This window comes from Pangasianodon hypophthalmus, chromosome 5, assembly GCF_027358585.1.
Source record: "Pangasianodon hypophthalmus isolate fPanHyp1 chromosome 5, fPanHyp1.pri, whole genome shotgun sequence".
NCBI classification, from domain to species: domain Eukaryota; kingdom Metazoa; phylum Chordata; class Actinopteri; order Siluriformes; family Pangasiidae; genus Pangasianodon; species Pangasianodon hypophthalmus.
The window spans coordinates 5,042,535-5,067,471 of NC_069714.1; the positions used below are offsets into that span (position 1 = coordinate 5,042,535).

At 37.3% G+C, this 24,937-nt stretch overlaps 1 protein-coding gene across 2 annotated transcripts in view; it reads left to right on the forward strand.

The window, feature by feature from the left end:
• Nucleotides 1-596: 596 nt before the first annotated feature.
• The window catches only part of kif5c (kinesin family member 5C), a 50,002-nt gene continuing 25,661 nt past the window's right edge, over nt 597-24,937 (forward strand). For both annotated transcript variants that reach the window (XM_053234369.1, XM_034304780.2), the window contains exons 1-10: nt 597-1,021; nt 12,252-12,339; nt 13,310-13,383; nt 15,528-15,632; nt 16,420-16,468; nt 16,587-16,642; nt 17,623-17,710; nt 17,797-17,921; nt 18,495-18,599; nt 21,541-21,689. In XM_053234369.1, the coding sequence (XP_053090344.1) occupies nt 896-1,021; nt 12,252-12,339; nt 13,310-13,383; nt 15,528-15,632; nt 16,420-16,468; nt 16,587-16,642; nt 17,623-17,710; nt 17,797-17,921; nt 18,495-18,599; nt 21,541-21,689 (965 nt within the window). In that variant the 5' untranslated portion in view covers nt 597-895. The remainder of the gene's footprint in view (nt 1,022-12,251; nt 12,340-13,309; nt 13,384-15,527; nt 15,633-16,419; nt 16,469-16,586; nt 16,643-17,622; nt 17,711-17,796; nt 17,922-18,494; nt 18,600-21,540; nt 21,690-24,937) is intronic.

The following is a 24,937-nucleotide window of genomic DNA, read 5'->3' on the forward strand; positions in this document are numbered from 1 at the left end:
CATGGGAATGAATTCATGATAAAACATGGTCAAAATGCATGGTAGAATCAGAGTCACTTTTATTGCCAAGTATGGTGGGTTTACATGTACAAGGAATTTGTCTTAGTGTACTGGTACTTAGTAAAAAATTCTAATAAAAAAATAAAAAATTCCCCCAAAATATTTTCCTGTTTTGCTTTATGTTTTGAGGAATGCAGGATGCATCCACAGGTCATTTTTCTTAGATTAGTTGGTAAACGAAGTCGGCTTGGTGGCACAGTGGGTAGCATCACCGTCTCACAGTTTCTGGGTTCCTCTGGGTTCTCTGGTTTCCTTTCCTCGCACCTTCCAAAAAAAACATGCAGGTAGGTGGTTTGGTCAGTCTAAACCGCCCTTCAGTGTGAATGAGTGTGTGCATGTTGTCCTGAGATGGACTAGCTCCCCATCCCACCTCACACCCAGCATTCCCATGATAGACTCCAGATCCACTGCCAGGAAGTGCTCACTGAAGATGAGTAAATGTTAAATAAAGGGATGTTTCCCTGTGTCATGGGGGCGCTGCTGACCGTCGCTGTAATCCTGCTTCAGGAATGCAGAATGCGCATGCGCGTCAGGAGCCTTTAAAGCCGGGATGCTGCGCGGTACTGATGCTGCGGTCAGTGAGACCAACAGGACCTTACTGCATCTCTGCTCTGTGTGATTCATTAAATATCCTGCTCTAAGCACAAAGTGTGGACCAGCTGGAAAGTCTGATTCGGTTACACTGAGGGGAATTGCATTTGACCAGGATTTTCCAAGCAGTCATGGTGGAGATGCGTGACTGATCCCCGCACAGGATCAAGTCTTCCGCCGGCTTGAACTTCCTCTCAGGAGCTTCACTGAGCCTGTGTTTCTCTCCTCCTGCGCCAGGTTCGTCATGGTGGACGCGGCAGAATGCGGAGTCAAAGTCATGTGCCGGTTCAGGCCACTGAACGAGTCGGAAATCACCAGAGGAGACAAATACATCCCGAAATTTAAGGGCGAGGAAACTGTCGTTATCTCGGTGAGTTCACATCATCTCACTTTTCCTTATCTTCACTAGAACGGGGAGTTATATGACACCAGGACAGCTGTTCCTATAATAAAGAACTAACCGGAAACAGGAAGAATCTGGGCTGTGTTCCAAATCACACTCTCTGTAATCATACACTAAATGGCCAAAAGTTTGTGGACACCTCACCATCACACCCACACCTGTACCTGTTGACCATCCTGTTCCAGATTTACTGTTATAATAAGCTCCGCTCTTCTGGGAAGGCTTTCCTCTAGATGTTGGAGCGTGGCTGTGGGGATTTGTGATCATTCAGCTACAAGAGCATTAGTGAGATCAGGCACTGATGTTGGGTGAGGAGGTCTGGGGTTCAGTCGGTGTTCCAGTTCATCCCAAAGGTGTTCAGTGGGGTTGAGGTCAGGACTCTGTGCAGGACACTCGAGTTCTTCCACTCCAACCTTCACACACCATGTCTTCATGGAGCTCGCTTTGTGCACAGGGGCATTGCCATGCTGGAACAGGTTTCAGCCTCTTAGTTCCAGTGAAGGGAAATTGTAAAGCTACACCATACAAAGACATTCTATACAATTGTGTGCTTCTAACTTTGTGGTAACAGTTTGGAGAAGGAACACATATGGGTGTGATGGTCAGGTGTCCACATACTTTTGGCCATATAGTGTACCTATAGTGTACAATAATGGAAATAGTTTAGCTTGAAAACCTTTTTTTTTTTTCTACTGGAACCTATTAAAATGTCCTTTATCTGTTTTTTATCTTACAGATAAGCCTGACGTTATAGTTATGTTTCTATTTAACCCAATTCAACTGTCACTTAGATTGCTAATTCATTTTGCACCCAAGTGCTCATGAACCATGAACCATGAACCTCAGCTGAGAGCTGAATTCTTTATTTATTTAGAAATGAGTGATGTGGCAATATCGCAATATTTGACGCTTTTCTGATACCTGCTCTGATATTATTATTCAGTCAGGTTTTTTGACTGAAATAGACACAGAGACAGATTACAAAAGCCTAAAAAATGTCAGCGTGAGCTACCATCCAATCAGGTGCTTGTCACTATGCAGTCGGACTTTGTCAGTGTTAAGAAAATACTGACAGCAGTTCCATTATGATCGTTATGTTACCCAGCCTTAATACAAAGCAGAATCTAAAATATTCATTTAAAGGATTTGATGTAATTTAACACTAAGCATTAATTTTGCACTGGATATTTTAAAACATAGAGGACATCCTCTTGTTAGCATTGTTTCTTTAGATTACTAGCACATTTCTTTTCTTTTTGTTTTGTTTCAATTATAACCAAATGCTTTTTTTATAGTTTTTTTTTTCAGTATTTTTTTTTTCATGCTGTTAATCAATAGTGATTCCAATATTCTCAGCTCTACAAACCCATGATTTCCAATTCTCAGCTTAACACTGATGGCTTGGCATTCAGACAAAAGGTTGGGATTTTCTTTACACAGCCAGTGTGTCGCGTGTTTGTCTAGGCCATGCACACCACAAAACCGCATCGTTTAGGAATAACCAAGGTGTGCAAAATGAGAGCAATGATGTGAGGCAAATGTGCTAATCTGAGTTTGGTGTCTTCAAAATCTTCAAAACAAATCTGGTCACACAAATTCGACTTCTACAGGTTAATTAGTCTCGTATCAGTCCAGGAGAGCACCAGGATATTTATAATACACTGAAAAATAGGATTTTGCCCATTTATTCACTAATCAATTACTTGTAAATGTTTTCCTTTTGTATTCTCTCTATTTATTTGACATGCTTCAGACATATCTGTGCTTATTTATTTATTTATTTTAATTTTTTTTATGTTTTTTTCTCCTTGTATAGAAATGGATGGACCATTTTGGCTTTTTTAAAATGAAAAAAAAACAATTGTCACACACTTTGTGTTTATATCTATATTGTTATTCAGATCCTATATCTTCATATTTTAAAACAAAGTGCTTCTGAAGCTGTACAAAGAGAAACCTCAACAGCTCATGAAGCAAATGTGAGATTTCTGTGGATAATTGCAATTTTTTTTTACTACCTTTATATTCTGTATTTGTTACTAAAGATGCACAATTTTCCTCATATTGTCGTTCAGTGTGAAGTCAGTATTGGGGGTCTTGAGTGCGAGGCTATACTCATCACTTACTGCATTACTTAGATTTGATATTTAATAATATCAAATAGAAATATATGAGAAATAGCTGTTTTGTGGACCTGCTGGTAATAGTAGTATTTTTGTAATTTGTATTTTATAAAACGAGAGATTTTTTAAAATATCAGCTCTTTTTGCGCTTGAGGTGAATGTCATCTTGTCTACACTGTGTTTGTGGTTGTATGTGAGACCAGGTGTGGAACTATTCAGTCAAATAGCTAATTTAATGTAGACATGCCTAAAACGAACCCTTAATGCCTGCATATTATCCCTTTTCTAATCTAATCTACTCAATCTAATCTCGTCTGTGTTGTTTTCTGGTGGTACACGGTCTAATTTCATTTAAAGACCAGTGAAGACAATTTCCTGCTGAATTAGGTTTACTGATTGCAAATCATCTCCATTTCTATATATATTGACTACAGCATTAATACAAGCAAATACCAAAAATGAATCTGAGTTATAAATATGAATCTGTATGAATGGAATCCATCACAACTGAAACAACATGAAAGTCTATTAAGACTGTTGTGGTTTGTTTTTAAGTTAGCTCATCTTGCCATGCCATTATTTTAAAATTCAACCATATCACAGGTCTGCCTCAATAGAGTTCCTCCTCATTTTGAACAAGACCAGGGATCTCATTTATCAAAGTGTGTGTAGAACAAGTACTAAATTTGTACATAAGAGCCACTCATACACATAAGAAAATTGGTATTTATCTCAGGTGCATACGAACAGCTGTATGCAATGGCCATTGATAAATCCCACGTTATAAAATGATGTGCTTATGCATGGCCACGCTCATTTGCATAAAGAAACGCCCTCAAATCCCCATATATAGTAGACGACTTCACTTTAAAAAGCACAGTAGCCTGTTCACGGTGCTGCTTGTTTCAGATGACATGGAGTACATCCGAAGGTCTAACAAGATGAACTTTACCAGTAATAAAGTTACTGATTGCACAAAGATACTGTTGCACAAAGTAGAGCATTTGAAATTGTTTATTCGGCACTTTTATGAGTAGTTTGTGTAATAAATAAATATGATAAAGATTTTATGAGTATGTGTGTGCTTTTAGTTTCCTCCAATTACATTTAGAAACTCTGCAATGGCATGAAAATTAATCGTTTTTGCTCTTTTCCGAGGCTGGTTTTGGAAATGTAATGTATTGCCTTGAGAGTGATTTGAATGAAGGTACGATGTGTCATTATTCAACTTGTAGTTGGTAGAGAAATGCCAGTAACGTCTCCAGTTTCTGTTTGTAATGTACTCTTAACTAACAACCCTAGAATAGAGATCAACAAAAAAAAACTGCACTGGACAAAGGAAATCAACTGATGATCCACTCCTCACTCTCAGCATAGAGTTGCCAGTGGTGCTAAAAAACACTTTCCTTCCTCCGCAAAGCTGCATGAGCCAAATCTTCCAACAAGGGTTAACTGCAATCAGTCTTTATATGTGCCTTAGATATGATTTTAATTTACATTCTGTTTGTGTCACATGTCTGCATCTTGTGAGCACAGAAATCATTAATTACTCTTTCAGTTATGCTGAAATGATTGACAATAACTGAAATGGAAGCGCCATATAATCATTTTACCTGTTATTACACTGTTCTACCACTAGGAGTTCTTGCATACGCAATCATCACACATAAGCAAAACTTGATAAATCCAATTCAATGCATTGAAACCTGCATACGCACAGTTTACGCACAAAACTATGTGTACGCACGGTTGATAAATGAGGCCCCAGGTTGATTAAACAAGTACGATTTGGAATGATTCCTCTTGGTAATTGTTATACTGTTCCTTTTTCATATCTAGATCCTATAATCCAGAAGACTCACTCACCTAGATGTATTTATTTTACCTTTACTGTAGCGAGAGAATACCAGTGAGAGAGAGAAATCTCTGGCCAAGATTTAGAATTTAAATTCCAATCAGATTTTTTTTTTTGACAGGCTTAGCCCAAAATTAAATCTTTGGTACTTTGGTCATATTGTGCTTTGCTCTTTGACATATACTTTGGTGGACAGGACGTTTGACAGGGGACTTAATTTTTAAAAAATGTGAAACACTTTAAATACCCATGAGCATTCAGTGGCACCAGATTCACATTTTTCACTTTTGTAAATACACACCCTTCCCATTAATTACACTGTGGTCATTGAATAATAGATAGTAGTTACTGGATAGTGCGCTTTAACATGAATAACATTGCAGCAAAACTGAATTGTCTTAGACACAGTCAAAGGATTTTGCGTGCTGCTGCTGCACTTGTTCAGGGTTCCATTCAAACTGATATAAAAGGCATAAAATACAGAAGCAGTCAAGTGAAATAATGAGAGAAAATTGCTGTGAAAATGGCATAAGAAAGAGATTTGTCTTGCTTGGCCACTGGGAATACAGATACAGATGGGGTGGGTGAGATAGAAACGTTCCTTTCCATACAAATATAGCGTTAAAAAAAACAGGGCTTTTGGCTCTGTGCCATAAATGTAAAATTCTGAATTTTTTTACTTGAACGTCAGCACCACATCCCAAACGCTAGACTACATAGAAGCCATTCAGCAAATGTTATTTATTTATTTTTAACATGTCTGACTATGAGCTTCATGTGCAAGCAAAGTGCCTCTGAGGCTGTAGGATGTGAAACCACATGGACGCCTTCAATTATCCAATCAGCCAATCATGTGGCAGCAGCGTAATACGTAGAATCATGCAGATACAGGTCAAAAGCTTCAGTTAATGTTCACATCAAACATCAGAATGAAGAAAAAAATGTGATCTCTGTGACTTTAACTGTGGCATGGTTGTTGGTGCCAGATGGGCTGGTTTGAGTATTTCAGAATCTGCTGATCTCCTGGGATTTTCACACACAACAGTCTCTAGTTTACACAGAATGGTGTGAAAAACAGAAAGAAATCCACTGAGTGGCTGTTCTGTGAGCAGAAACACTTTGTTGATGAGAGAGGTAAGAAAAGAATGGCCAGATTGGTTCAAGCTCACAGGAAGGCTACAGTAACTCAAATAATCACTCTTTGCATCCGTGGTGAGCAGAAAAGCATCTCAGACTGGAGAACATGAACCTTGAGGTGGATGAGCTACAACAGCAGAACCTGTGCCCACTCTAGCCTCTGATTGTTGTTCTTTGCTAACAGGAGTGGAACCTGATGTTCATAAACTTTATTGTTCATGAATGCTATTGTTCATGATTTCTGTTCTCATAAAGAGGTTGGAATTAAGTCGTTTTCAGCCTCCACACTTTTGAGCTACAAAGTGGAAAAAACATGGACGGCTCCATGAAAGCTTGTCTTTATTTTGCTAAGTCAGAGCACCTAAAGCTCGTAAACTAGCAACAAGCTATGTGCTAATCTTCTCAAAACTGCAAACTCTGTCAGTGTTATAAATTTAACCAACTAATGTGTCTGTACATTGACTGATCTAACGCAAATATACTGCTATAATCTCGTAAAAGTAGAGGAGTGGTACTTTATTTACTGTTGCTAGTGTGCGCAGCCATGCTGATACGACGTCATGTGTTGAATTCAGGGTTGAGGAGATTTTCCGAGGTTATAATTCAAAGTTAAGGAGGCATTTTATTTGTTTTGTTTGTTTGTTTCTAATAGATGGTCAGAAATTCCTGAAGGTGCAAGCTTTAGGTGAATGCAGCATTAATATTGGGCTAGCAAACAAAAGTAGGATGTTAATATTTAGAGCTAATATTTTTCCTTCCTCTGACTCTCTATGGCACTGATTAAATGAAGGATAGCAAAGTTAGCAAAGACATTTATTTTAAAAATAAAAATCATTTATTTTAAAAGTAATATTCATTTGTCTTTCTTTATTTCAGCTTCACCGAAAAACAGCTAGTTAATATTTTTTTTCCAGCAGCTTTGTGAATACCGACTAATGGGAGCATTTGTAATCCTCCTAAATCGACATCCTTCAGAGCAAATCTGTTCACTTTATTCATATGCTAATAACCATGCTCGTATAAAATCGACCGTTACGCACATCAGGCAGCCAAATCCTGTTCCTCAGGCATGAGACATTTATAATACACTCGTGTATGTTGGTGAACGTGTTGATCTGTTGGACTGTGTTTTAATATATGCACATATATTACTGTCCTTGTACATCTAGCTGTGGCTCATTAGTGAGTGTTATGAGGTGGTGAACTGTTCTTTGTGTCCTGGTTTTCAGCCTGGTGGGTTTAGTGATCTCTGGGGTGTTGGGGGTTTCACCACTAGACTAAATGCAATTAACATAACTGGAAATGCGGAAAAAAGGATGGTCACGTTTTCTCTTTCATTGTTCATGAATGCTGGATTTTAGTGACGCCTGAGGGAACGGAACATAACATATATATTTCTGTGTAGTTTTATGTGTTTCCATCTATTTAAGTGTTTGTCTATGGAAGCTGTTTTATTCAGTGGCACCTAATCATAACACTATAAATAATATAAATTGTTTTTTAAGTCTTCACAGGGATGTGACTAATTTTATTGTACCAAATGTTTGGCAAATCATTCACTTTCAATCTACGTTAGATTTTCTGATTTTTACTCAGTTCACTTCGGTTCAAGGTGCATTACCGGCTGAATTTTTATTCTTACATTTTTATGAAAAAATAATTGAAATGAAATGAAGGTCAGAATCAACAGTATTATTACTACTGATAGAAAGAAGACAAGAAAAATGAAAAGAACACAGCCTGTGACACTTTATATTAAAAATATAAAATATATAAAATACTACTACTACTAATAATAATAAAAAACAAACAGATAAATATATATATTAAAAAAGATTTAAATATACATTACATAAAATGCAAATATAAACTTTTCGTTTATATTAAATTAAAAGTACCATTAAAAAGTGGTATTTTATAAATAAAATCGTCTAATAAAATGTAAATTATTTAAATGGTAAACTTTATGATTGATGTAGATATGTGTGATTTCACATCCACATTTCATTTCCTTTGTTTGCTTGTTTGTTTGGTTTTGCATTGTGTTGTTTCCACTGGATTACAATGCTGTTTTTTGAAATTTAATTTATTAAAAATTTTGCATGATGTCAAATCCACTATTGCACTGTGTTTATGGTCTCAGGTTGTGCACCATGCTTGATCTGTTGAATTGTACGACAAGCATGAATGTGTGTTTCTGCAGTGAAGGGGTGGAAGAGGCGTGGATATTTATTACGTGTTGGAAACCAGACACACAGATTCATATGCTCCATATTTGTATTTGACGTCTGATCGCTATCTGATGTGCTCTATGCTGCTTTGTTAGGTCTGTGTCATTTATTTTACTGTGACAATAATGAAGATATTGTTTGGTGCTTAGTATAACATATATACCACACATGTGAGATTCTGGTACCATGGAAACAGATCCAATATCCATCATTCTGCCTTATTTAGCAGATTCCTGTCTCACATGGCAGAATTCTGTTGAGTTGTGTAGCTATTTGTGGATGTGCCATCATTGACACAGCATCTGTTTAGAGATTTAGGGAGACACTTTGGAGTATTGATGGCCTTAAGCCTTGGAATGGAAAGATTGAGTTCTGCAGCACAGCTGCCCTGCGGAAAGGCCTTGACTCTCCCCAGAGACCCGGCATCAATTATTGACCAAAAGTAGCTGCCGTTTTGATGCTGGTCCGTATGCGTGCGTGTGTTTCCTGGGCACATGTGGGGGTGTGTTTCCTCACAGAAGCTCTTCTTTGTTTGTAAACTGTGGGGGGTGTAGGTTTGCTCAGACATATATATATTCTGCACCACATATTGGCACTTATTTTATGTTATATGTGTTGATGTATGTATGTGCTGATATTGGGGTTGCTAAAGCTTTCAGCATTTTACTTAAGCATGAGCTTAATGAATAATTTTAGAGTACATACTTATATAGAAAGCATTTTTACATCCATAACCTTTGCATTTGGTTCATTTAGTGAGTGAATATACATTTCCAGTGTCCTAGCAGTCCTAACTGGCTGCACATCATCAGTTACAGTGCATAAGATTTAATTAAATAATTAAGAGGAAAACACTGTTTTCAGCATAGATCCCATTAGAAAATGATGTACTACTAGTTCCTACAAAAGACAGCACTGATCACACTGATATCCTTATAAATCATACACCTTACAAGACATTTTCAGTGAGTGATAGAGATGTGTCTGCAAATCACAACAGACCAGCAATCATGTTTCTATCCTAGCAATCATGCTTTCCATCCCCCTGCAACCTGGTCTTAGCTGACAGCCAATCAGAGAGCCAGACAGCAGTTTCCGTGGTGACAGGGTCTGTTCAGAGAAAGCTTTTGAGGTCCCTGGACCCCTGTGTGCCTAATACCGAACGACCTCCGAGTGAGACAGGTGGAACAGGACAATTAGGATCCGAGATTTAAAACATTCGTCACACAGAAACGTTACACTTCCAGCATGTTGATTCAGGAGTCAGTGCAGAATTGATTCTCAAATGAAGCTTCTGGTTAGATACAATGAATGAGTAAATTAATTAATGACCTAGAGTATGACATTTTGGCTTTCCGTAAAACCTTTGTAGAATAAACAGTCTATTTTTATATGCAGTGGAATGGTATGAAATTAATATTTCAAGATTTTCTGTATACTACAGCTTCAGTAAATGTAACTTTGAATGTCTACGATATAAATTTTTAAATTTCCCTTTTACAGTATACTGTCGTACAGATATTTAGTCAAATTCTTGTTACTTTATCACATAAACATTATGCAGCAATGGACAAACATTTGAACTTCTCATGTATAATAACTTTTAAACTATTTTTTTTACATACAGTATGTTCGCATTTTTATGCCTCTGCTACTGCGTTGTGTTTTCAGGTTGTCCGTCTGTCCGTCCGAGATTCTCGTAAGCACAATATCTCAAGAATGAATGGTTGAATATTTGTAGGATTTATAGAACTCAAGGACTATTTTTGGCTAGCTACGATTTTTGCAATTGGTCTGTCCGTGTGTCCGTTCATGCGTCCGCGTGTCTGTCCAAGATTCGAGATTCTCGTTAGTGCGATATCTCAAGAACAAGTGGTTGAATGTAGGATTTATATGGAATTATCACTGTAACCAGCAGATGAACTGGAATTTGAAAGTGATCCAAATAGGGGCAAGGTCACAGCAAGGTCAAATGTCTGAAGTAGTTTATCTTCAACAGCTTCCTTAATGTTTGAAGTTTATTATTTAAGTGTATTTCAGGGATACAAATTAGTAACAAGAAGGCTTAGACTTGTTGGTGGTGGTGGACTTGTTGGAGGCATCTCTGTTGATGTTGAGTTTGAGTATCTATCTTGTGTTAAAGTTGTTTTTTCAGTTAATCCTTGCATTGTACTTTTCAGAAAACTCCCAGGATGGAGATGTACCACTTTGTTAAGATGGTGTTGATTTTAACAATTTATTCAGAAATGCTTTCTTGATTTTTTTTCTTTACTATTTTTGTATGTAGCCAGTCTTGTGTGTGTATGTGTGTGTGTGTAAACAGTGTGTTATTTTGTATGTGCATTCTAGACCAGTTTGCATCTTTGTTTAGAATTATGGATAGATATTATTTTCTATAAAGTGATTAAAGTATATTTACACCTTGCATATTTACACATGACAGGATTCCCATTATGCAATAGCATTTTACATGACTAGATGCTTTTTCATCTGGACTTTTATATAGAATGCATCAATCTATATAGTATATAGTGCTTTTTTCACATAAAATACAATGTCCACAACAATTTACGCTAAGGAATCAAAGTGGGTGAGAGAGTTTGGATTGATTGACAGTTGGGGTAGGTGGAGCGTAAAGCCTTCGTATGATGTGCACTACATTAATACCTATGAGACTTTCCTTTATGTAGAGGTTGTAGGATGTACATCAATATTATCATGTGGAATACTTTAAGCTCCATAAATAGATAAAGCGCACTGTGTTATGTTCATTTTTATTGTTGTATTTCATAAGTGCATTTCTGTCATGTGTCCAAGCTTTTGCAACAATGTGCTATGCAAGCAGTTTATACCCAACCCATAATTGCCACTATTCCCAGTCCACCAGCGATCGAGCTTATTTTTTTGTATGTTACATCAAAACTGATGATGAAGTTTAAAAAAACTGCAAGTTAACATAATAATTTTAAAACAAAAAATCTGAAAAGGTGATTCTAGTTGCTGGTGCATTCTCTCCATCTCCTCTTTGCACTCCCATCTGTGCACACACGCCTGCCATCAGGAGGATTCACAAGCATGAAAGGCTTTATTGTATTGTATAGTTTCTATAAATATCATTTCTATTGCTATCTCCTGAAGATACACTGGTTGTTCGGTAATACATTTTAGAAATCTGTTGTTGTTCTTTATCGTTTGTAGAAGAGTGGCATTAGCTTCTGTGCTCCATGTTTCCATTTCTTCCATTTGCCTTGTCGTCTGTTTTTGTGCTTTGTATCTCTTGTATAGCTGACGTTATTCGTACGCTGCTGGTTGATATCTTGTTTGAATTCAACACATTCTTCACTCACCTCATGTTCAAATGCTTCTTTAAAACTTTTAAGATCTACATTTGGTTCTCTCTTTATGTTGCTGATCTGTTCGCTTATGTTTTTGAGTCCTCGCATGCTACCTTCGGATTTTTATGTATGACTTTTCCCAGTTTGTCCTGTGTCCCTCTGCTTTTTACTTTAGTACCCGCTTTCATACTCTCAATCACCATAACTCTAATACTTAAATATATTGAATTTAGAGGGTTTTAAATACTAAGCTTGCTCTGTAGCCCGTCTCTTATCATTGTCGGTGTTCTAAAATCTAAACTGATGGCCTGGCATCTCCATTGCTTAGTAGTAAACAGCACGTAATAAAAGGATTAATAGGTTGTGCTTAAATGTGATATATTTTTTAAATAGTCTGAGTCTGCATTTTTGATGTATTTAATGTATGGAACTAGTCTTTACATCTGAAGAACTTCTTTGCACTACATATTTTTCCTTGTTTTAATTTTACCAATCCATCTCTGTTGACTTTTACAGGGTAAGCCCTATGTGTTTGATCGAGTTCTTCCTCCAAACACAACTCAAGAGCTGGTCTACGATGCCTGCGCTAAACAGATCGTTAAAGGTATGATATACTGAAAATAAACCTATAATCTCTTTTTTTTTTCTAGATATGTGACATCTATTGTAGGATGTATCAAGATATCCTACACACAGTTAGGTCCGGAAGTATTTGGACAATGACAGAGTTTTTGTCATTTTGCCTTTATACTCAAATGGCCCCTGAAAATGGAGGTACTTTGCTTAAAATGGCTGTAATTCCTAAATGGTAAATGCCATATTTTTGTGGAACCTTAAAATAAAGCTGAAAGTCTACACTTCGATCACATCTTGATTGTTTTATTTCAAATCCATTGTGGTGGTGTATAAAGGCAAAAACTCACAAAAACTCTGTCATTGTCCAAATACTCCCGGACCTTACTGTATTTCTATCATTGATACTTCAGAATATTTGCTTTTTATTTGGGAGGTAATTGCCTACATAGGCAAGAGGATAATTTTCTAATCCTTTTGGACAAATTTGACAGAATCGTGGCATGCCTACTGTTCACCAGACAAGAATTCCATGCAGTAATGCTCCACATATAGAAACAATAAATATCAGAATAACAGGCTACAGACGGTTGACAAATTAAAGGAAAAACTGGTTGACTGGTATACTGTAGAAGGCATTTTGCTGGCGTGGTTTGGGTCCATTTGCCCCTTGAGAGAGAAGAGCAAGCAGATCTCAACCCAGTTTAACACATATGGGAGATTTTGGACTGGTGTGTTAAACAACGCTCTCTACCACCACCATCAAAACACCTACCAAGGGAAAATCTTTCAGAAGAATAATGTCCATCACTCCAGTACAATTCCAGAGACTGTAGAATCTGTGCCAAGGCACATTAAAGCTGTTCTAGTGGCTTGTAGTAGCCCAACACCTTACTACGTTAGTTTTTCCTTTAATTTGTCACCCATCTGTGTGTAGCTAATATTGTCCACTAAAAAATAACTGAGATTAAATTTGACTTATTTTCTCATCTGCTATGCAGATGTTCTTGATGGCTACAATGGAACCATTTTCGCCTATGGCCAGACTTCATCAGGGAAGACCCATACCATGGAGGTAAGAAAAATGTTGGAGAAATAATTAGAAAATGTGTACAGTTCTGTGTATTATACTGCAAATGAGATTGACTCCAATGAAATGAAATACCTGTGAACTGCGAAATACTGACTCCAATGGCTCCAATGAAATACTTGTGAATTGTGGGTGTTATTTGAGTAGGATTATATTCTCAGTTGATTTGCTCTCAGTTGCACTCAGAGTGTGAACATGTCATAAAAGATCAAATCATAAATCCAAACAGGTGACTCTCTAGCCTCAAGGTATATTATCTAGGTCTCAGCTTACCATGTGCCAACTGTTATAGCAATGCAATACAAGCCAAACCACTGGCTTTGCTGTGATTGGAACTGCGGCTGCATGACCAAACGAAATCCTTGAGTGAAAGAAATCATCTTGTTAAAAACATGTTGTTAATAAGGTGAAGGTTCTGTTAAATAGTACTTGAGGTCTTCAATGACCCAGTAATGGACAGGACTTCCTATTCCATAGCTGAGTGCTGATGCTCAGTTGGAGACAATATTTGGTGGTGGGTTTTTCTTTTTCTTTGTGTAATCCTTGGTAAAGCGCTGTTCTGAAACCTCTGTTAAAGATATTGTTCTACAGCAGGAAGTGCCAGTCTAGACTGGAGAATGGTGATTGTGGTTAAGGCTGTCTTCAGTGGTTGGAATGTAACATCAGCCTTTTAGTTCAGTGGTTCTCAGAGTGGGATATGTGAAGCATAGCCAAGGGGTCTGTGATGATTTTTTTTTTTTTTTTCAATTTTGCAACAGGGGAAATCAAATCCTATCAAATGTGCTATATTTATAATTGGATTCTTATAGTTATTAGCCCATTTGATTGGTCGCTTGATTTGGTTTAATTCAAAAGGCATTAACCCATGGGATCTCTATGTTATTGTCTATGTTGAGTCTTTACATTGTGAATGTTGATTTAAACAGTTGGTGCCACACCCAGGTTGTTTTCCTGGATTGCACCCAGTGTTCCCACGATAGCCTCGGGATCAACCGCCTCCCTGACCAGGATAAAGATTTAATGAGCAGGAATTAATGAATGAATGAATGAATGAATGAATGAAGGAAATTGCATTATCAGATTCTCGCTCATGTTTCGTATGACGAGTGATATGCTACAGTGCAATCGTGAGGCTCTAACCCGTGTCCTGATTTAAATGATTTCGATTTTCTCTTTACCTCTCTGGCCTTTAAAAGCACAGCCAGGGCTAAAATAATGACAAGGTGTGACTACCTCGCAGGGCTCACAATATGCCACATGATAAGTGCCAATCGGTAGCAGCTGTTTCCCTGGAAACAGAGCATTTCTTTCATCCAGCTGAATACAGAGTCAGATCTGTAGTTACTGCACAGTTTCGCACACAGACCCAGATATGCGCTAAATGAAAACATCTTTTATGTGCCATCTAAAAATCGTATTATATTGAAGGTTCCATAAACCAATCTAAATACATTTTATTCTAAATCTGTTCTGTTTGAATTTGTCTAAGTGATTGTAATGTTTTATTATGTTACAGTCAGTGACTGCAGAGAATATGACATTTAGAAATGATATTCCCTTTCGCTCTCATATGAAGCAGATTTTGTTAAATATGCGATGAAATATGAACCTCCTGGAGACAAATACATATTTCTTATCTCAGGCTTTTACAATGAAACCACATGATGAAACAACTTGAAAAGCTTTTCATTAAAACTGCAATACACTAAAATCTGTATAACATTCATCCACCCGTCCCTCTGTCTAGCCTCTTCATTCATTTTCATCATTGTGTCCTTCAAAAAAAAGAAATTAATTAATAAATTAATAATAATAATAAGAAGAAGAAGTAGTTATGGACATGTGTTACCTTCTTTTGGCTTTTTATGTTTCATGGCTTTGTGAAATATTTCAGGAATGTGTTGGCCTCAATATAGAGAATGAAAAATGAAAATAAAAATTAAATACAGTGTGTAGAGTTCAGGCCACACCTCACTGAATGTTTATGGATTTTAGGTGCAGCTAATTAGATATTTAAATATCACATGTTTACCTGCATGTACTGTAACATACTAAAATGTGTTGTTTAGTACAGTATGATTGTAGATTATATCTGGCCTGTTTTTCCACTTCCACCTTCCCTCACACAGGGGAACCTCCATGACCCCGATCGTAAGGGCATTATTCCTCGCATCGCTCAGGACATCTTCGACCACATCTACTCCATGGATGAGAACCTTGAGTTCCATATCAAGGTAATGCAGACAAACCAACAAAGATCGCTTTAAAATCCATAGCATCCATTGCATTGTTTATTGTTTGTATGTCAGTCTATAGAGTCTATATTTATTTGTCTTTTTTAGCATGTGTGTGTGTGTGTGTGCATGCAAGAATGCTGCTGGTAGTGCTAATATAATTTTGTCTTGTGTAAGACAGATATGTGAGTGTGTACAGGAACATAGACACATGGTGGCAGAGTGAAATGTGTTTATTGGCCATATGTGTGTGTCAACTCCAATAATTTTCCATGTCACTGCTCTCACGCTGCCTCCATCTACTAACACTAGCAACGCTTATGTTGCTGATCGGGGTCACATTGACCCATCTTATCTTTTATATTTAGTTTTTTTTTATTAAAAGTGAACAAATTACTAAATTAAAATTACTAGTGAACATGAAAAATTATTTTAAACATTTTTTTATTACAGATATCATTTTAGATCATCTTAATTGTACAATAATAATAATAATAATAATAATAATAATAATAATAAGTGACTAGTGTTAAAAAATTAAATCTAGATATAATTTTTCAAACTTAATTACCCTTACAGTCAGGAGCAGTTTTTGAGTATCTGTTCCCAATAACATTATTTATGATGCTGAAGATTGAGATTATTATTTGATACATTGACATAGTTTGAAATTATAATGCATTGACATGTGTATTGCCCAGGAGGACCAGTTACTATAAGTTGTGCTCCAGTCTGTTTTTTTTTATTTTTTTTGTGCAATGATCAACGTTTCTCTGTTTCTGTTTAGGTATCCTACTTTGAGATTTACTTGGACAAAATCAGAGATCTGTTGGATGGTGAGAATGAGTTTCATCTTTTTTTTTTTTTTTACATGACATATTGTTATAGAAGGTGGATTTTAAAATTGGACACATAGAATATTTCATTAAGATTCTTATATCTACTTAATTTTAGTCTCTAAGACGAACCTTGCTGTACATGAAGACAAAAACAGGGTACCATATGTCAAGGTAGGTGAAAATAATTTTACTGCATAGTTGAGATAGTTATTAAAGCACAAATACTGACACCTTTCTCCACAAGAATCAGCAGAAGTATGATAATATACATGTTAATACAGTATACTCCATTAACACGTATATAGTAGCATAATGTACTGTATGTGTTAATACAGTATACACTGTATATTGACTTGTTATATTTATTTCATTGGGATAATATGGAAATTATATTTAGAAGTGTCTTTCTCTGGAAAAGGTTTATTTAAATCACTTTAAAAGACTGTATAGATAATTAATAAGCATAAGAACATTGTTCCAGTATTTTTATATACAGTATACTGTATGTTATTAACTGTTATTCCCTCACCACTGTCATTTTCATTCTCTCTTGAAGTTAATAAGAAAAAAAAACACAGCTTTTCATGTTAACATGAAATTGGGGACTCTTAACATAAATGTGAAATAAATGTCTACTTCACAATATCAGCTATAGAAACAGTGATGTGATTTGAAACTTGTGATTTGAATATTGTCAGGGCTGCTGTTACAGAAAATTAATCAACACCTTCTGACCAATCAGAGTCAAGAATTCAAAAGTGCTGTGCTATAAATTAGATTACAGATGGTGAAAAATGAAAAATGTACAGTATTATAGTCACACCATCTTTGTCTCATTGTATTTGGTCTTCTTACAACTTCACATTTTTAATGAGGATGGTATTGAATGGTATATCTTCAAGCAGTAGAGCAAGTGTTCAATTATTTAGCTAAAACATTTGTAAAGGATCCATCTTAGCCTTTATCAGTTTATCAAAACAAAGTAGAAATACTATTCACATGATATTCACATGTCCCTCTTTTTCTAAGTATGGCATGGCATTAATGGATACTTATTTCATTTCTTTTTCGTGGTATGGCACACCTGCGTACAATATTTCTAAATAAACGCAGTATGTTTTGGTGTATCAGTCATTCTGTCCTTGTTAAAGGGCTGCACAGAGCGCTTTGTGTCCAGCCCTGAGGAGGTGATGGACGTTATCGATGAAGGCAAAGCCAATCGTCATGTCGCTGTCACCAGTGAGTGATCAACATCAATACACTTTTTTATTTTTTACATTTTGATTTTGATTTTAATTTTCATAACTTTCCTCTCACTCTGTTAGACATGAATGAGCACAGCTCACGCAGTCACAGCATCTTCCTGATTAACATCAAGCAGGAGAACATGGAGACGGAGAAGAAGCTGAGTGGGAAGCTCTACTTGGTGGATCTGGCTGGAAGTGAAAAGGTCTCATTTCTGCTTTTGTTATTTTATTTTTTTTGGTCTGTCCTGGCTCAGATATGGGTATAGTAAAATCATAGAAAAGGGGAATTGAAGTGATATTGCTGAAAGTGGACAGAAGCTGGCATTATGTATGGCATCATGCTGACTTGGCATCATGTTCCTTTTGAAAACACACACATACTGTAAGTCATGACACATAAAGCTTCTGCTATGTTATATTGCTACTGCTATGCAATATTAACTATTATAATATATATATTATAGATGTAATTAAAAGTGAATTGCAATGGAAATAAATAGCTGGTGATATTATGGTATTACTATTAACACTGTCTAATAACTGTTATACTTTCTGTGTAATTACACATATAATTTAAGAATTGAAATTAGTTGCTATAACTATATAGTTATCCAGTGTCAAAGGCTATATTTTTGGTCTATTGAAATCAACATGCTCTATTTAGATAGGTTTTTTCATCTTTCCTGCTATTGCTGATGCATGTGTGAACTGTTTTGCGCTCTCTCTTTCTCTCTCTCTCTCTCTCTCTCTCTCTCTCTCTCTCTCCTGACTTTAAGGTCAGTAAAACAGGAGCAGAAGGAGCTGTCTTGGATGAAGCTAAAAATATCAATAAATCTCTCTCTGCTCTGGGCAACGTCATCTCCGCACTGGCTGAAGGAACTGTAAGTCCTTTTTTTTCTTGCTGCTCTGATCCTCCTATATCTATAGGTGCTGAAGTAAAGGAAAAAACAACAAAAGTGTTTTAGCTTCTTCTAATGGATGTTCTGTGCCTTGCAATAAATTATGCAAGTCTCTAGAACTGTACTGGAGGGATGAACATTGTTTTTCCAAAAGATTCTCATTCGGTGTTTGGTGGAGAGCGCAGTCTAACACACAATTTTGGTCCAAAGTCTCTCATAAATGTGAGATCTGGTGAGTGTGAAGCCCATTAAACTATTCAGCGAGATCTCATGCCCTGTAGATGGGGGTGGAGTCATCCTTGAAGAGACCACACCCATCAGGATAGAAGCATTTTATCATAGCATAAAGGTGATCTTAAAGGCGAAAACTTTGAATTGATTTGCAGTGACGCTTCCCTCTAAGGGAACAAATGGGACCAAAGTATGCCAACAAAAATTCCCCCAACAGCATAATGAAATGAAACAAACAGTTTCAAATTAATTATTATTCTTACACTGTTCTGTGGTTTTCTGATGAAATTGGCTAGTAGGTTGTGTAGGGCTTCTTGGAGAATTTCTTTTAGATTCTTTTAGATTTAGTGTACCAATAAAATGAAGTAATTTTAGCATTTCTCAATTCACTTATACTTGTTTAATCCTTGATGTGAGCTGAAAATTTTAGTCTTTAAAATGAAGTCATTTAAACAAAAATGCTGAACTATAGGTTGTTCTTATAAAGCTACTTCTGAGGCTATAGGTGGTGAAACTAGTTGACATCAACTATGAATCCAGTTCGAAGTGAATCAACCTTGGTTTTAACCTTCAGCTTTCTCTAGTTTCTCTTTCACTTCCTGGTACTGTTCCAGCTTCTCATGTTCCTTCCCTCGGATGTTACTGTAACTTGGGATTGCCACGTCAATCGCCACAGCTATTTTCTGCTCCTTATCAATTGTCTAGTTGGTTGTCTGTTAACCTTATGGATATGATGGTCTAGTAGATCTGAAGTTGTGTTCTTTCTACAACACTGTGCTTCTTTCCATTTGTACTTGGATGTGTCCAACCAGTAATCCTTGCATATGTTCCTTCGATACTTGATTGTGTCTCTCTGTATATGATATTCATTCCTGCATCATAGATTTCTAGATTTCTCAGAGGGGTCTTTTCACAGTCCTTGACTCTCATTTGATGATACATCACAGCTTAGATAGATCTAGTGTTGAATGCTGGTTGGTGCACACCATCATTAGATTAGAGCCATCCTTCAGTCCTGCCTTTATAGCCACATGAAAGATTTTTCCTTATCAGGGTTTTCCCTTATCAGGATGTTCCTTTAATTCCATCATGGCACCTCCTCTGTTTCAGCAATACTCACATTTACGTCCGTTTGAGGCTATATAATGTAATGTTGATAATTATTAACATGTATGGATAGAATTTGCATATTTAAGCAATTTGAATAAACATATTTGAGACATCGACATTAGATGTGCAATAGAGATATGACTGAATAAGAACGCATAATTCAAATCAAACAGATAATGCATCCTAAACAAATACAAATACAGATATGAATAGTAGGTGGACTAAAAAAAAGCTTGTCAGGAACCTTCAGACTAAGGGCATGCATCGGGACTGGGATCCTGCAGGATAAAACAAAAAAAATTCAAGCTTTTGCTTTTACGTAGTGCCTCTAAGGAAAGCTCAAAGAAGCCTGTGGGCAGGGTTGCCAAACTTCAGCAAAATTCCACACCCATCTTAAAAGCTGCACAAACAGACTTGAAACTGCACCAAAATGTTTACGCATACAAGAAGGTAGATGCCTTGGTCTTCTCTTCCTCAGTCTTTGTCTGGGGAAACAAGTTAACAGGGTTTACAGTCTCTGCGATACATGGAACCCAGTAATGCTGCTTGCAGGACAAAGACCAAATTCATTAACATGATACAAAGTGACTTACTGAGCTCCAAAATAAAGCCATATTTCTTCACTATTTCTGTACAAACAAAAGAAATACACTTTTATTTATAGAGAGTATATGTCTGCTGGGGTCTCCAAAAATAATTGTTTTATAAATTTTTAAAAATAGTAATTTGTATCTTTGTTGTGCATGTTTTTCGTTATTCTTAAATCATCATTCTCCATAATTATTAAAAGAAAATCTTCCTGGAACATCATACTGGTGTTATAATGAAATGGACCCCTTTTTGACTCGCAGTGCATCCCAGCTTCATTGCACATTTTGATAGCACATTAAGCAAAATTTTCTGATCTTTCTGGAATGTAACCCACTCAAACACTTAAATAAATCTGATAAAAATCAGATTTATTTTAATTCATTTAGCTTACTCAGTCATATTAGACAGAAGACAGAAAGATTTCCAGAAAGTTCCACAAGTTGTCTGGTTCAGGTGTTGCTATCTGTTGATATAATTATAATTTGAGAATGAAAAATCACTTTCTTTGCCAGCAGCATTGTTATTCAGTGTTCTACATTGTATTCAGGGCATAGCGGTAGGGTTAAAAAAAAGAAAAGAAAGAAAGATATGAATATTTTGAGCACTGAACAAATACAGATACAAATAATGGCATTGTACTACACCCATAATGTACAGTAATGGGGAATATTTTTTACTTTGAAAAAAAAATGCATATGCATTATACATATGCTCTTAGACACCTTTAGGGTTCATTTGCTGTGTGTTTCCCAATCAGAAATGGTTCCAAGTACAAATATTTTAAGCGGTTTCTAAACCTTAATTATCCAATGAACCCTTGAAATCCCTTAAAACCCCCCTTTTTTTTAAAGTGCACATATTGTATACTATATCTGATCACACGCCCATAGCAACTATCCGTTCCATGACTGCTTGTATATTTGCATGTCTATGGTTGCTGTTTTGTGTCTCCCAAATTAACGTTCCTCGATTAATGCTTTCACCTCTGCAGAAGACGCACGTGCCGTACCGAGACAGTAAGATGACGCGAATCCTGCAGGACTCTCTGGGTGGAAACTGCAGGACCACCATCATTATCTGCTGCTCACCATCCGTCTTCAATGAGGCCGAGACCAAATCCACGCTCATGTTCGGCCAGAGGTGAAGGCAAAAACGATAGTTGTTGAAGTTGCTTTATGTTGATTCATCAAAACCAGTAGCTGCATTTAGTGCATCTTCATAGACACAGTTAACTTTGGAAATTATTAGACTATCTCTCTCTCTCTTTCTCTCTCTTCCTCTCTCTCACTGTCATATGAATCAGCCTGTGTTCAATATGAGGTGCAATATGAGCCTCCTGGAATCAAATACATATTTCATGTCTCTCCACAGGCTTTCACAGTGAAACCGCACAATGGAACGGTTTAAAAAGCCTCTTTTCTCTAAATGTGCTGTAATCCCTCTTGCTTCCAGAGACTGTACTGCAGTGGAAAGCAAAAACAGAACATTGTTGTAATACCCCGTGAACTTTCAGGAGAACATAGGCATTACACAAGCTATACTTATAGCAAAGAACTCTGTTATTTCTTGGCAAACAATACATATGTCTAAACCTAAAATATTTAGCTTGTTATAAATAATTTATATTTCTAATAATTTAGACACATCTAAAGACAGATCAAAATTCAGGACCAAATCTGGCACATAACTTTGCAAATACTCCTACTATGTTTATAATAACATAATTTGAATTCAAATTTCAAAAGCTGTTTTATTTCTAAAATGAGATTAACTGTTTTTTGTATGTGTATATGTAGAGAAAGATAGAACTACTCTAAATATCTAAATAAAACAAATCGGGTAATTTAAATGTATTATGCCGCACCATGTAACATTTACAGGATTCAGACTTATGATCTTAGATTAACATTAAATTAAAAATGGACATCAATAGAATTACACTTTGTGATTTGAGAATACAAAGCAACAGATTACAGCTTAAAATACAGTTTATAATACAGACACTCCATCCTTCAGGTCATGCTGCATGTTAAATTACAGGATGTTGAAAATGAATTAGCTACAAAACCACAAATCTTGGATGTAGACATCGTTTTTTTTTTTCAATGTATACAGTAGATTGTGAAAGATTAGTCAGCTCTTTTCTTGTAACTATGCAGATACACACATAGTCCTGCGTTTTCCATTGTGTTTACAGAGATCACTGGAAGTTATTGAGGATACTAGCATAAAGGATAGATTTTCAGATCATTATTATTATTATTATTATTATTAAGTACAAATAATAAGAAATATATGTAGTTATAAGAGTAAGAAATTTAAGTTTGGACCAGATAATGGGGTAAAGAGATTTGGCATTATTGGCATTTAGCTGGAATATTTCCCCAGCAATTTATTTGGAAGGTGAAGGTGAAGGTAATAGAGTTCATGATGGTCATGTTTGAAGGCCGCTCTGTGTGAAGCAGTGCAGATCCCTGCATTGAGTTGACAAAACTCACAACCCCCCCACACCTCTGAAAAATGCACTCTGGGAGCAGGGTTCTTCTTGGGTCTCCCTTTGGGGTGTGGACCTGGTTTGTCAGGGTAGCTGGCGTGGTACTCTTGACAGAGTAGTGGGTCAAGAACGTCTTGGGCTGGGATTAAGCATCTTTATTCTGATCCATAGCCCTTCCAGTCGATAAGGTATTGCAGCTGGCCCTCTCTTTGTTGTGATGTGCTGGTTGTGTACATGTATGGGTGATGTTGGCTAGGGGTCCTGTTGTGACTGGCTTTAGCTTAGAGACATGGAATGTGGTTTCAAGGTGGCAGTGGTGTGGTAGGTTGAGCTTGTATATGACTTCATTGATTCTCTGTAAAACTTTGAAGAGTAATGGCTATGTAGTGGTGAGTGAGTTTCTTGCAACCATATGTGACACTGATGTCTTTAGTGGACAGCCATACTCTATCTCCTGGTTCAAACTCTGGTGTGGCACTTGCGATATCTGTCTGCAAACCTCCCATACTTGTTCACTTCTCCTGAATCAGTCATCGATGGCAGAGGAGTCGGAGGAGTTGGTGTTCCGAAGGAGTTGGTGACTTAGAACACACTGGAACGGGGATGGTTGCGTGGCTGATGTAGAGAGTTCTGGACATATTCTGCCCATGGCAGGAACCGGGACCAGTCCTCCTGGTTGTCGGCACAGTATCCTCACAAGAAACAGCCTATTTCTTGATTGGCCCTCTCGATCTGGCCATTGGCTTGCTGGTGGTAACTAGATGTGAGACTGACTGATACTTCCAGCTTCCCCATAAAGCTGCTCCACACCCGGGAGGTGAATTGAGCTCCCCAATCACTCACTGTCTTCTGGAATCCCATAGCATCAGAATACATGAGTGAATATGAGCTCGTTCTGCCATTTTGAAGGCTGAAGGGAGGCCAGGGAGGGGATTCAGACATGGTGACCATGGTTGTTGTGGTATGGGGAGCGGAAGGAGTTTACCAGTGGGTAGTGTTTTGGGTACCTTGGACTGTGCACAAACACGAAGAGATGAACCTTTGGATATCGGAGAGCATGTGGGGCCACCAGTACTCCCCTCTTAGAAGTTGGTGGGTTTTGTGGATGACCGGGTGATCGGTAGCCAGTGAGGTGTTTGCTCAGGTGTTAAATTTGCTCCCTACCTCTGGAGGCACAAATTTTTCTTCCCTGCACAACACTGACTGGGGATTCTCTGTGTTTTCAATCTCCTTGTCAAATTCCCAAGTTAAAGTCCATACAAAACTGCTGGCAAGATGTGCTCTTCATCATTTTCCTTGGGAGGGACTGGGTCTAGGCATGAGAGGGAGTCAGCTCTTGGATCCTGGGTGATAGGAGAGGGTGAACTCAAACCTTGGAAAGAACAGAGCCCACCTTGCTTTTGATGAGTTGAGTCTTTTGGCCATCTTGATGAATTTGTGTTTTTGTGGCCTGTGAATGTCACAAATGGGTGGGCCCCCTCCAACCAGTGATGCCATTCCACCAAGGCTAGTTTTACTGCAAAGAGTTCTGGGTTGCCGATGTCATAGTTACATTCAGTCGGGGACAGTTTCTTGGAGAAGAATATCACTGAGTGAAGCTTAGGGTTCTCTCCTAATCTCTGTGACAACAGAGAAACGCTGGTCTCTGAAGAATCCACTTCCATAATGAAGAGCTTGGAAGGCTCTGGGTGGTTCAGGATGGGGGCTGACGTGAAAGCTTCTTTGAGCCGTTGAAACGCGTGGTCTGCTGAGGAGTTTCATTGTAGCTTCTGGGGCCCTTTCTTGAGTAGGGACGTGAGGGGAGTGGCGATGGAACTGAAACCTCTGATGAATCGGTGGTAGAAGTTGGCAAACCCCAGTAACCTCTGTAGCTCCTTCACTGTGGTAGGGATTG